General features: G+C 57.7%; 1 protein-coding gene and 1 long non-coding RNA gene across 19 annotated transcripts in view; both read left to right on the forward strand.

Annotated features, from left to right (window-relative positions):
* CBS (cystathionine beta-synthase) overlaps window positions 1-11,210 on the forward strand; it is a 28,402-nt gene extending 17,192 nt beyond the window's left edge. For 6 of the 17 annotated variants that reach the window (XR_012431957.1, XR_012431958.1, XM_045389350.2 and 3 more), the window contains exons 12-17: window positions 196-301; window positions 1,504-1,581; window positions 1,788-1,922; window positions 2,496-2,604; window positions 7,036-7,120; window positions 10,407-11,210. Coding sequence is in view for 15 of the 17 variants with exons in the window: in XM_045389350.2 (XP_045245285.1) it covers window positions 196-301; window positions 1,504-1,581; window positions 1,788-1,922; window positions 2,496-2,604; window positions 7,036-7,120; window positions 10,407-10,510 (617 nt within the window). In the remaining 2 variants the exon portion in view is untranslated. Of the gene's footprint in view, window positions 1-195; window positions 302-1,503; window positions 1,582-1,787; window positions 1,923-2,344; window positions 2,605-7,035; window positions 7,121-7,824; window positions 7,867-10,406 lie in introns of all 17 variants that reach the window. The other 11 variants (XM_074033944.1, XM_074033945.1, XM_074033947.1 and 8 more) reach the window with 4 other exon arrangements.
* Window positions 11,211-12,503: 1,293 nt separating this feature from the next.
* LOC141409790 (uncharacterized) overlaps window positions 12,504-13,453 on the forward strand; it is a 31,738-nt gene continuing 30,788 nt past the window's right edge. For both annotated transcript variants that reach the window (XR_012431962.1, XR_012431961.1), the window contains exon 1: window positions 12,504-12,879. This is a non-coding gene — a long non-coding RNA (uncharacterized lncRNA). The remainder of the gene's footprint in view (window positions 12,880-13,453) is intronic.

Below are 13,453 nucleotides of genomic sequence, written 5' to 3' on the forward strand. Positions count from 1 at the left end.
CCGAGGCAGCCCCTCTTGACGGATCCTTCGGAGCGTGTCTGACATGCTCCCATGCATGCAGGTGCATGATTCATGCACCCGCGTGCACCCATGCGCACTCACCCTGGCGCGTCTGACTCGTGTGCACAATTCATGCACATGCGTGCACCCACACGCACGCACCTTGGTGCGTCCGACTCATGGCCCTCTCTGCAGGTGGCAGTGCTGGCAGCACGATGGCGGTGGCCGTGAAGGCCGCGCAGGAGCTGCAGGAGGGCCAGCGCTGCGTGGTCATTCTGCCCGACTCGGTGCGAAACTACATGTAAGACATGGCTTCCCTCCCAGGTCCCTGCTCCTCTCTGTCCTGCCACCCTTCCCTGGATGCCTCACCTGAGAGCCGGCAGCCAGAGCTGGGAGGGGAGGAAGCCAGTGGGGCCCTGTGAGCACTGCCTCCTCTCTCCTGCCCGGGTGCCCTCATGCTGTTGGGCTTCCCAGCCCCTTAATGCTGTGAAAATCAATGCACGTTCACAGGGACAGCCCTGATGGGAGGGGCATGGAAGGCTGTGGTTCCCTCTCTGTCCCTCCTGTCCGTCCCTCTCTGGTGTCTGACCCCTCACTGCTCTGGGGTGCGTGAGCTCCAAGGGGTAGCCCTGGCCACATGGACTGACGTCCTCTTGGGCCGGGCCCTGTGCCACCTCCTATCCACCCTGACTCCCTCTGCTGCTTCCCCCAAACTCCAGGCTGGGACCGAGTGCTGCCCGGGTGGCAAGAGCCCTGCTGCCCAGGTGGCAAGAGCCCTGCTGCCCTCGTGGCAAGAGCCCTGCTGCCCAGGTGGCCCCCTAGGACGTGCTGTGACTGTTTTGCCCAGAGGCCCCTCGGGCAGTAATGCCACAGACCTCGCTGGTCACCGGGCAGCCGGGCTGAGACTGGGGCTGCTCTGCACCTGCTCTCTGGGGGTGGCACCAGGGCGGGTGTCTAGAGACCCCCATGCCCTGCCCCCTGCACCTGAAGGGTTTCCTCCATGGCCTGCAAGCTGCAGGGGCTACACAGCTCCCGAGAGCTCAGCTGCCCTTGGGGGGCCCAGGCCTGGCTGGTGGGTGCCCCCGGTTGGGTTCCCCGGTGTGGGGTGATTCACATCTGGTGCCCAGGGCCAAGTTGCCCTGTTCAGGGCTCCTGCCCACCCCCGTCAGTGCAAGAACACCATCTCCCCACACGCTTGGCCAGCTTGCCATGCGTGCCTGTGCGTGTGTGAGTGTGCGAGGGGCAAGCATGAGAGGACGTGTTTGTTTGAATGCCTGAGCGATGGCTGTGTGCATGTTCACACATGCTCACACACGCTTGTTGGCCATGGGGGGCAGAAAGTCCAGCCCACAGGCTTCCCCCTGGGACCTCCAGCCAGCACCTGGGGGTCTCTGCTACACCAGTGAGGTCCAGGAGAGGGGCTGGGCAGGCAGTGCTGCCCCTCAGCATGGGTGGAGGCCCAGTGGGGCCCTGTGGGGCCCTGGTGACTCCCCCATTCCGCAGGACCAAGTTCCTGAGCGACAGGTGGATGCTGCAGAAGGGCTTTCTGAAGGAGGAGGACCTCATGGAGAAGAAGCCCTGGTAAGACTGCTTGGCCAGAGACCCACTGCCTGTGCTAGCCTGCCCAGTGTGACAGGCCAGAGAGCGGTCTCCATGGCCTGCACTGGCCCTGCCCAGTGTGACAGGCAGGAGAGCGGTCCCCGTGGCCTCCTGCTGAGGTGCTGCCCGGTGGGGGGACAGGAGCGTGTGTCCGTATCCTGACCCCCCCGCCTGCCCTCTTCCCTCAGGTGGTGGCATCTCCGTGTTCAGGAGCTGAGCCTGTCAGCCCCACTGACCGTGCTGCCGACCGTCTCCTGTGAGCACACCATTGAGATCCTCCGGGAGAAGGGCTTCGACCAGGCGCCCGTGGTGGACGAGGCGGGGTCAGTCTCAGTCCCTGCCCAGAGCTCAGTCCCGGGTTCTGTCTGTCCAGCTCCACCATGTCAGTGTCCCCGGACAGGGCAGCCGTGCAGACCCCGCAGCTCAGCCAACAGGCCTGCCTGGGCCGCCTCATGCGGATGTTCAGGGTGTTGGAGGCCCCCTGTCAGTCCCTGAGCAGCCTGGGACAGGGCTGCCGTGCTCACTCCTCAGACCTCGGCCCACCCACCCTTTGTGTGTGTGCAGCCCATCCTGGGCCCACCTCGGGGGCAAGGGAGAGATATCCTTGACATGTCTGACAGCAGAAGGCCTGGGCACACATGCCCAGTGACCACTGAGAGCCCCATGTCGTGGAAACCTGACGGCTGGTCACCCTCGACCCTGGCTGAAAGGGTCCAAGGACTCTTGGTTTCTTTCTCCCCGTCAGGGCCCGGCCTGGTTCCTGCCGTGTGTGGGCTCGTGGCAGAGACTTCCATGTGTGGCCAGAGAGTGCCCCTCCCGGGGCAGCTGAGGGTGTGCCCCGCCGTCCTGGGAGGCGTGAGGTGCCAGCGCTGACCCCTGCCTGCCCCCCCCAACAGGGTGATCCTGGGAATGGTGACGCTTGGGAACATGCTGTCGTCCCTGCTTGCCGGGAAGGTGCAGCCATCAGACCAAGTTGGCAAAGTCATCTACACGCAGTTCAAACAGGTACTCAGTCACCTACGGGCAGTTCAAACAGGCACCTACGGGCAGTTCAAACAGGCACCTACGGGCAGTTCAAACAGGTGCGCAGTCACCTACGGGCAGTTCAAACAGGTACCTACGGGCAGTTCAAACAGGTGCGCAGTCACCTACGGGCAGTTCAAACAGGTACGCAGGTGCTTCGGGACGGCAGAGGGTGCCCGAGTCCCCCCGGCCTCGAAGGCAGGATGCGGCACTTCCTGTGTGGGGGTGCTGGGTCCTCGACCCTCCACACCACTTAGGCCGAAGCTGGCTGCACCCCTCAAACCATGAAGCTGAGAAGCACCCACTTTACAGGTGCAGCAGCCGGAGAGGAGGCTCTCATCAGTGCAGGCGCATCCGTACCAGCCGTGTCTTAGGGACTTGAGGAGGTCGTTTGCTCTGAGACGCTGTCCCCGGCACCATGTGGCATCTGCCGGGATCTTTCTCATGCCCAGCCTCATTTGCCTGTGCATGCATTTGGTTATCCAACAAGAGCTAGAACATTCTGAGAGAAGCCCATGGTGGCTCCTTGCCGGGCTGGTTAGACCCCATGCTTGTCCTGAGACACCCACCCTCTGCTGTTCTGAGGGTGGCCCAGGCAAGTTCGTGTGACTTTCCACATGCATCCCCTGGGACACGGAGGTGTGGCTCTTGACACTGGAAAGGGTAAGGGTTCTGCCCAAACGTAGGAGCGAAGTTGACTTTTTTTTTTTGAGACAGAGTCTCGCTCTGTCGCCTAGGCTGGAGTGCAGTGGCACCATTTCGGCTCGCTGCAAGCTCCGCATCCCGGGTTCACACCATTCTCCTGCCTCAGCCTCCCCAGTAGCTGGCACTACAGGCGCCTGCCACCACGCCCGGCTAATTTTTTGTATTTTTTTGTTTGTTTGTTTTTTCTTGAGATGGAGTCTCTGTCACTCAGGCTGGAGTGCAGTGGCGAAATCTCGGCTCATTGCAAGCTCTGCCTCCTGGGTTCACGCCATTCTCCCGCCTCAGCCTCCTGAGTAGCTGAGACTACGGGTGCCCACCACGACGCCTGGCTAATTTTTTTTTTTTTTTTTTTTTTGTATTTTTAGTAGAGATGGGGTTTCACTGTGTTAGCCAGGATGGTCTCAATCTCCTGACCTTGTGATCCACCCGCCTCTGCCTCCCAAAGTGCTGGGATTACAGGCGTCAGCCACCGTGTCCGGCGCACATTTGACTTCTTTCCCATCTCATACACACACCTGAAACGTCACCCGAATCCACGCATTTCTCACATTCAGCTGCCACCGCCTCCCGAGTGGGCCTTGCAGGACCCCCATCACGTCTCCTCTCCACAGAAAACTTGCGGGGCCGTGACGCCCCCTGCCAAGCCCACTGGGGGCAAAGCCCCCATGCCCACCTAGAGGGTGTTCCTTCCCGGCTTCGTGCTGGCTGTCCCGGCCCCAGAGCACCTGTGCTGCGAGGGTGCTTCCTGTGCTTTCTGGAGCCGCCATCGCCTCCCGCTCTGTGGGGAGCTCCTGGAGACTGTCCAGCCCCTGGTGATCACCGAGTGGGGTCATGGTGCCCAGCACCACGTGAGAGCACTACCCACCAGTGCTAGAAGTTTCTCTCCTTCCTCCCCACTCTCCCTTCCATTCTTGACTGCGGTATTATAGGATACAATGAACATATTTAATACACACAGCTTAGTGATTTGTTTTTTTGTTTTTTGTTTTTTTTTTGAGACGGAGTCTGGCTCTGTCACCCAGGCTGGAGTGCAGTGGCGCAATCTCTGCTCACTGCAACCTCCGCCTCCCGGGTTCAAGTGATTCTCCTGCCTCAGCCTCCCGTGTAGCTGAGATTACAGGCATGTGCCACCATGCCCAGCCAATTTTTGTATTTTTAGTAGAGATAGAGTTTTACCATGTTGGCCAGGCGGGTCTTGAACTCCTGACCTCGTGATCCACCCACCTCAGGCTACCGAAGTGCTGCGATTACAGGCATGAGCCACCGTGCCTGGCCTAGCTTAGTGATTTTGACATAAATATACACCCACAATGCTGTCACCCGTGACACATCTGTTGTCCCCAAAGGCTTCTTGTGCCCCCTTGAGTCCCCACCCCACCCCCAGGCAGCCACCCCAGGCTGGGGGTCCACCTCAGCCACACCCTCCAGGGCTGTGTGGGTGAAGACGCCTAGGGGGTGCTCACCGTTTCTACCTCCTTCCCACAGACCTGGTGGTCGTCCTGCGACCCGCTGCACAATGTCGCATGCCTGTCTGCCCCTCTCCGTTCTGAGTCCTGAGTTCTATTCCATGGTGTCTGTGGCCTTTGGTATTGATTCTCGGGCTGCGCTCCGGCCCCTGCACAAATGGGACAGATTAGGTGCCCTTGCCTGGCGAGGTGCTGAGCCGGCTCTCTGGTGGTTGCATTGAGACTCTCTGGTTGGTGCTTTGGTTTTCTGACTTTGATCTTCAAGCTGGCAGGATCTGAGACAGCTAAAGGGCAGGGCTGGTGGCCGCTGGCCTCATTCCCAAGGGCGTGGGGGTTCGGAGGCTTGGTCATCATCCAGTGATGCCCGGGCACAGCTGAGCTCCCAGCCGCACTTGCCCTGCTTGCCCCACTGGGCTCTAGCAGACCTGCCGCCAAGGCCTGAGGCTCTCACCATGGCCCACACGAGGGGCCTGGCCAGCAGGGACAGAGCACCTCTGGGGCCTCCCTGTGTCCCACTCTGCTCCGGACCCCAAGGGGAAGGGATGCGGGGATAGGATGGCCTTCAGCAGGAGTAGAAGCTACCTCGTTTCAGACCCTGTCCCAACGCAAAGGCCGGGCACCACCACAGAAAACAGTGGCTCCCATCCCCTGGGCACATGTTCTACCCGGCGCTGGCCCTTCCTGTGGTCCCCAGGCCGAGGGTCTGTCCCACAGTGAGGGGGGCGGGGCAGGTCCCGGCCTTCACGGCTCCCCAGGGTGTTACTCCTGGTTCTTTTGTCCGACGGGAAAACGCTGCCTCCTTGGTCTTCCGACACATGCAGGGTCTGCCTTCGTAAGAACGCGCGCCAGGGGGTTGGGCTTTCCATAAATCACACTCTTGCTTCTGGATGCACGGGGCACCAGCGTGGGGCACATCGCGGTGCTTTGCCTCCTGAGCATTCGGTACAGGATCAGGCAGTGCCCCCTCCGAGCCCCGGGAGCTCACGGCTTACCTGGGGAGCCACCTCTACTGCCAGATCGAAACGGGAAGGACACCTGCCGCGCAGACCTGAGGGTGGTTCAGTGTGAGGTGCGCCCCACCTCTGGGTTTGCCTGCCCGTTGCTGATAAGCAAGTGTCCTCACTGTGTCCCAGGAGAGGCTTGTGCAGCCCTGGTGGCATTTCCCCAGGAAATCGATGGCAGCGAAGGCCACAGTGAGTGGAGGTTTGAGCTCCCCTCAGATGGGAGTCACAGGACCCTCCAGAGGAACGCTCGCACCCTAAAACGCCCCTGCACTCCGGCTGTTCAGCCCACCCCCAACCCCGGAGTCCACGGCTCTTTTTTACTAGTTTTGCCTTAAATAGGACATCATAGGGTTGGAATCATACAGCACAGAGCCCTCTCACACTGGCTTTTTGACGTAACAGTGCATTCGAGGCCTCTCCACGTCCCTTCCTGTTTTTTATTTCCCCTCAAGACTGAGTCTCGCTCTGCCGCCCAGGCTGGAGTTGAGTGGCGTGATCATGGCTCACTGCAGCCTTGAACTCCCAGGCTCAATCAATGCACCTGCCTCAGCCTCCAAGTGGCCGGGACTACAGGCACACGCCACCGTGCTTGGCTAGGTTTTTGTATTTTTGATGAGGTCTTGCTATGTTGTCCAGGCTGGTTTCAAACTCCTGGGCTCAAGCTATCCTCCTGCCTTGGGCTCCCAAGGTGCTGGGATTATAGGCAACAGCCACCACTCCCAGCCCCTTTCTTAATTTGATAGTTCCTCAAAGGGTATTTTTTATTTTATTTTATTTTTTTATTTTATTTTATTTTATTTTATTTTAATTTTAATTTTTTGAGACTGAGTCACCCTCTGTTGCCCAGGCTGGAGTGCAGTGGCCGGATCTCAGCTCACTGTAACCTCTGCCTCCCAGGTTCAAGCGATTCTCCTGCCTCAGCCTCCTGAGTAGCTGGGATTGCAGGCACTCACCACCACGCCCTGTTAATTTTTGTATTTTTAATAGAGACAGGGTTTCACCATGTTGGCCGGGCTGGTCTCGAACTCGTGACCTCAAGTGATCTGCCCTCCTCGGCCTCCCAAAGTGCTGGGATTACAGGTGTGAGCCGTCGTGCCTGGCCTCCTCAAAGGGTATTTCTCAGTGTGTCCTGTCACCCTCTGATTCCTAGGTCAGGATCCTTTTGCGCGATGCTTTCCTGTCACCCGTGTTCTTTTTCCTGGGACCGGTGGGGCCCACTGACCGCGCTTCCCTTGCAGATCCGCCTGACGGACACGCTGGGCAGGCTCTCGCACATCCTGGAGATGGACCACTTCGCCCTGGTGGTGCACGAGCAGATCCAGTGTGAGTGGAGACCTGCTCTGTGCACGGGATTCTCACTGGGGTCAGGCCACCAAGCCTGGCCTCTGCCATGGGCAGCAGCTGGGCCCCCGTCCCCCGCGGGGTGTTAGGGGAGTGGGTGGTGCCGACCTTCAGTGACACCCAGTCTTTATGCCCAGGCCTCCCACATGCCCCCGGCTGGTGGGCTGCACCTGTGATTCCTGCAGGGACCCCTCAGGCCACACAGGGTAGGGCCCTTTGCCTCCTGGGAGGCCAGCAGTCTTGGGGACTCTCAGGGACAAGCCCAGAAACATCTGGAAGAGTTTCAAGTCCTGACCCTGGCCATGTCCTGCAGCCCTGGAGAGGCAGGTGTTTGCCCCAACAGCCTCGTGGCCTTCGGGGGGCTGCTCTGAACGGAAACCCCCACGTGGGTCTCAGAGGAGCCACTCGTGGGCTGTCCTCGGAGCCCTGCTCCCAGCGAGCTCGTGAGGTTTGGCGACTCCTGAGCACATCCCCGGGCGTCCCCACAGGCCAGGAGAGTCGCTTGCAGGTTTTGGGTTATAGATGGCAGCCCTCGGCCCAGGGCCCACAGGAAGAGTTGGGAGGGGGCCTGGAGCCCGGAGCCTGCCCACCCACCAGGCCTGTGTGCAGTGGGTGAGCACTGGGCGGCTGAGGCTGGTCCGTGAGGGCCCTGAGTCTAACCCCATCTCCCATCCTTGGCTCTGCAGCGCGGGACCAGGCCTGGGCAGGTGTGGTGGGGGGGCCTGCAGGTAGGTAACACCCACCCCTCAGAATGGCTCTCAGGCTCAGAATCACAGCCTCCCCATGGCAAATGAAGGCTTTCCAGGGCCCTGGACCCACCCCCGAGCTTGGGTAGGAGGGTTCCCCTCTTCATCTCACATTTACTTGTGTTTGAACATCTCAGAAAAAAAAAAAAAAAAGATGCAAATGCCAATGTCAGGGTCCCCAACTCAAGTCTTCCTGGAGCATGTCCACGCTTGTCACCACTGCCTGTGGCTGCTTTCGAGCAGGTCAGGGCTGTGTGGTCACAACAGAGATGGCACAGCCCCCAAAACCTAACATACCACCACCTGGCCGTCGTCGGAAAGCCCACCGGCCAGCCCTGGTTCACTGCCTCAGGGCCACAGAAGCCTGCGGCACTCAGGGCTCCCTTCTCCAACACTGTCACTGTGCCTCAGTGTCCCCGAAACGCAAGGAGCTGATCTCATCTGGGTTCCCTGGTTTTCCTGGGGTGCTAAGTAGGGACCTCTGCCTACAGATAGGAGTGACAGCCGTGGCAGAGTGGGGATGGGCTCCGAGGGCTCTGCCTTGATGTTCCTTACCCCACCCTGCTCACCCCTCTGTGCCTCATGACAGCTGGCATAGGGTCCCGCGGAGACGGAGACGCAGGGCCGAGACGATGTGTGGGGAGGGGAGAGAGGGAGGGAATGAGATCTGTGTTAAGGAACTGGCTCATGAGATCACAGAGGCTGACAGACCCTGAGATCTGCAGGGTGAGGCGGCAAGCTGGAGACTGGAGAGCCAGCGGTTCAAGCCCCAAGGCAGGAAATTCCACCTTTGGTTCTATTCAGGCCTCAGCTGCTTGGGTGAGGCCCTCCACAGTAGCACGCGTGTTGACTCTTGTGCTAATCGAGAAATCCCCTCACACACACCCAGAATGATGTGTGACCAATGCCTGGGCTCCCCACGGCCCCGTTAATCTGTATTCAAATTAACCATCATGGGAACCTGGGCCAGCATTAACACCGAGCCCACGCTTGCCAGGAGAAGGCAGTAGGGGTGAAGACAGAATCAGGCCAGAGATGGGAGCTGTGTGCTGCCCGTGGTGGCAAGGGGTTTTTGTCTGTTTTTAGAGACAGGGTCTTGCTCTGTTGCCCAGACTGGAGTGCAGTGGTGCCATCACAGCTCGCTGCAGGCTCGACTTCCTGTGCTTAACTGATCCTTCTGCCTCAGTCTCCCAAGTAGCCGAGACCACAAGCATATGCCACCATGCTCAACTAATTTATTTTAAAAAATATTCTGGCCGGGCGCAGTGGCTCAAGCCTGTAATCCCAGCACTTTGGGAGGCCGAGGTGGGCGGATCACGAGGTCAGGAGATCGAGACCATCCTGGCTAACACAGTGAAACCCCGTCTCTACTAAAAATACAAAAAACTAGCCGGGCGAGGTGGCGGGCGCCTGTAGTCCCAGCTACTCGGGAGGCTGAGGCAGGAGAATGGCGTGAACCCGGGAGGCGGAGCTTGCAGTGAGCTGAGATCCGGCCACTGCACTCCAGCCTGGGCAACACAGTGAGACTCCGTTTCAAAAAAAAAAAAAAAAAATATTCTGTAGAGATGGGGGTCTCGATATGTTGCCTAGGCTGGTCCCAGACTTCTGGGCTTAAATGATCCTCCCACCTTGGCCTTTCACAGCGCTGGGATCACAGGTGTGAGCCACTGTGCCGGCCTTGTGAGCAGGCTTGAATTTCAGGCTCACACCAGCTCTGAAGTCCTGAGCACCTCAGGAGCCTTATGGTGGGCCGGGGAAGGGTGCGTCCTGACATGCACTGGGTGGAGCCTGGCCTGGGGCTCAGGGAACTCATGGGGTGGAGGGGCTGGGTAGAGCCTGGCCTGGGGCCTAGGGGACTCATACAGTGGGTGGAGCCTGGCCTGGAGCCCAGGGGGCTCATGCGGTGGGTGGAGCCTGGCCTGGGGCCCAGGGGACTCATGCGGTGGGTGGAGCCTGGCCTGGGGCCCATGAGACTCATGGGGTGGGTGGAGCCTGGCCTGGGGCCCATGAGACTCATGGGGTGGGGGTAGAGCCTGGCCTGGGACCCCATGGGGCTCATATCAGAAGAGGCTTGGCCAGGCCCAGTGGCTCAAGCCTGTGATCCCAGCACTTTGGGAGGCTGAGGCAGGTGGATCACTTGAGGTCAGGAGTCCGAGGCCAGCCTGGCCAGTATGGCAAAACCCCATCTCTACTAAAAATACAAAAATTAGCTGGGTGTGGTGATGTGCACCTGAAGTCCCAGCTCCTTGGGAGTCTGAGGCACGAGAATCACTTGAACCCAGGAGGTGGAGGTTGCAGTGAGCCAAGACTGCACCACTGCACTCCAGCCTGGGTGACAGTGAGGCTCTGTCTCGGGAAAAAAAAAAAAAACCACAGCCTTGGCTGCTGGGCTCCAGCAGGCCGCCCTGGGGCCCCCACGGTGCACAGGTAGGTCCCCTAGGCCCCCAGGAGCCTCCTGCCCCGCAGCAGCCCGCCCAGCCTCCCGTGGCACCTGCAGACGCGCTGCCTCGTTCTCCCCTCAGACCACAGCACCGGGAAGTCCAGTCAGCGGCAGATGGTGTTCGGGGTGGTCACCGCCATTGACTTGCTGAACTTCGTGGCCGCCCAGGAGCGGGACCAGAAGTGAAGTCTGGAGCGCTGGGCACTGTGGAGCGGCCCCACCACCCTGGCCCGCTTCTCCTTTGCTTTCCTGAGCCCTAAACACACATGGGATTGGTAACTGCCTCGCCTGGTACCCGTTATCCCTGCAGACGGCAAGGAGCATCCGTCTCCTCTCATTAACACATGGCTTCCTAAATGGCCCTATTTACGGCCTGTGAGATGAAATGCGCTTTTCTCTAATGTAACTTCCTCTTAGGATGTTTCACTAAGGAAATACTGAGAGAAGTCGGCCAGGTAGGAAGAACACGAGCAATGACTGGGCAGAGTGGATTAAAGGCAAAAGAGAGAAGAGTCCAGGACGGGCACAGGGAAGCGGGCAGGGAGAAGCCCGGGTGGCTGGGCATCCTCCACGGGTAGCGCCGTCTGCTCGGGACTGAGCTGGTGGGAGCAGTTTGTGTGTTTGGGGTTTTTTAATCGAGGTGAAATTCAACTTACCTAAAAATCAATCACCTTAAAGTAAATGATCAGCGGCATTTAGTACATCCAGAAAGTTGTGTAGACACCACCTCTGTCACGTTCCGGAACACTCTCTCATCACCGCAGGAAGCAATCATTTCCCCACCCGTCTTCCTCCTCCCCTGGCAACTGCTAATCGCCTTTCTGTCTCTATTGTCTAAAATAGGTTCTCCCTATTCTGGACGTTTCATATAAATGGAATCACACAATCGTGGCCTCGTGTCTTATTTCACTTTGCATAGTATTTTCACCCATGTCAGAACACGTGTACTTGGTTTCTTTTTGTGACGGAATAAGCAGCTATCTCGTGGATAGAGCACATTTTGGTTCCTCATTTGTCGGACTTGGGTTGTTTCTGCTTTTCAGCCCTTGTGAGTAATCTGTTGTGCACATTCAGGGCTATTTTGGACACCTCTTTTCATTTTTCTTGGGTGTGTACCCAGGAGTGGCATTACTGGGTAATGTGGTAACTCCACGTTTAATTTTTATTTTTTTATTTTTTTATTTTTGGAGACAGAGTCTGGCTCTGTCACCCAGGCTGGAGTGCAGTAGTGCAATCTCGGCTCACTGCAACTTCCGCCTCCCAGGTTCATGCCATTCTCCTGCCTCAGCCTCCGGAGTAGCTGGGACTACAGGTGCCCGCCACCACACCTGGCTAATTTTTGTATTTTGTAGATATGGGGTTTCACCATGTTGGCCAGGATGCTCTCAATCTCCTGACCTCGTGATCCACCTGCCTCGGCCTCCCAAAGTACTGGGATGACAGGCGTGAGCCACTGCACCTGGACTTTATTTATTTATTTTTTTTTTGAGATGGAGTCTCACTCTGTTGCCAGGCTGGAGTGCAATGGCACAATCTCAGCTCACTGCAACCTCCGCTTCCTGGGTTCAAGCAATTCTCCTGCCTTAGCCTCCCAAGTAGCTGGTATTACAGGCATGCACCACTCTGCCTGGCTAATTTTTATATTTTGTAGAGATGGGGGTTTCACCATGTTGGCCAAGCTGGTCTCGAACTCCTGACCTCAGGTGATCTGCCTGCCTGGGCCTCCCAAAGTGCTGGGATGACAGGCGTGCACCCCCATGCCCGGCCTCCATGTTTTGTTTTTGAGGAATCATCAAGCTGTGTTCCACAGCGGTCTCACCCATTTCCATTCTCACCAACAGTGCACGAGGGTTCCAGTTTCTCCAGGTCCTTATCAACACTTGTTATTTTCTTGTTTTAAATTATTATAGCCATGCTAGTGTGTATCAAGAGGTGTCTCACTGAGGAGAGAAGCCATTTCTCTTACTGTGTCCTGTCTCTGAGGAGGAGGAGGAAGTAAAAGTTGAAAAACAACAGGAATGAAGTCCGTGGCAAGACCAGCTGGTGCCACTGATGACCAGGCCTGAGGTTAAAAGGTTAACCCCCACTCTAACCACATGTGCTCTCAATCTAGCATCACCCTTTCACGTGGAACCTCTTAGCGCTGTAAGCCCTTAAAGGGGCCAGGAACTCTCTTCAGGGAGCTCAGTTCTTAAGTCGCGAGTCTGCTGACGCTCCCGGCCAAACGAAAAACCTCTTCCTTCTTTAATCCGGTGTCTGAGGAGTTTTGTCTGCGGCTCGTCCTGCTACATTTCTTGGTTCCCTGACCGGGAAGCGAGGTGATTAACAGACAGTCGAGGCAGCCCCTTAGGTCGCTTAGGCCTGCCCTGTGGAACATCCCTGTGGGGCCTCAGGCCAGCTGGAGCCACGCGGATCCTGAGAGCGCTCCCGGGTAGGCATTTGCCCCGGTGGAACGTCTCGTCAGAGCAGTGCACAGCAGACACCCCCGGAGAATCCACGCAGAGGCTGAACACCGGGAAGGAACTGGCACTTTAAGTCCGGACATCTGAAACTCGGTAAGACTGGTCTTGGGAACTTGCCCACTGCATTTGAGTAGAAGCGTGGCCTGATCACCCACGGCGTGCCTGTACTGGCACTTTGGTTTTTGACTTAACCTGAATTGCCTGATACTTTGGATTTGGTTTTGACCTGGCTTGGATTTCTGGATACTCTGATTTTGGTTTTTATTCTGGTTTGGGGTAAACTGAAAAAGTGCATGTGTGCCCTTCTTACCCATTCTTCGTTCTATGGTGTGTGTGTGGTGTGAGCGTGGTGTTTTATTTCGAAGAAACATGGGTCAGACACAAAGTGAGCCCACTTCGCTAGGAACTATGTTGAAAAATTTTAAGAAGGGATTTAGTGGAGACTGTGGGGTTACTGTGACACCAGGAAAACTTAGAACTTTGTGTGAAATAGATGGGCCAACATTAGAAGTGGCCTGGCCATCAGAAGGAAGCCTGGACAGGTCCCTTGTTTCTAAGGTGTGGCACAAGGTAACTGGTAAGGGATACCTAGACTAGTTCCCATACATAGACACTTGGTTACAGCTGGTGCTAGACCCTCCACAGTGGCTAAACAGGCAGGCAGCAG

Source organism: Macaca fascicularis, chromosome 3 (assembly GCF_037993035.2).
Source record: "Macaca fascicularis isolate 582-1 chromosome 3, T2T-MFA8v1.1".
NCBI classification, from domain to species: domain Eukaryota; kingdom Metazoa; phylum Chordata; class Mammalia; order Primates; family Cercopithecidae; genus Macaca; species Macaca fascicularis.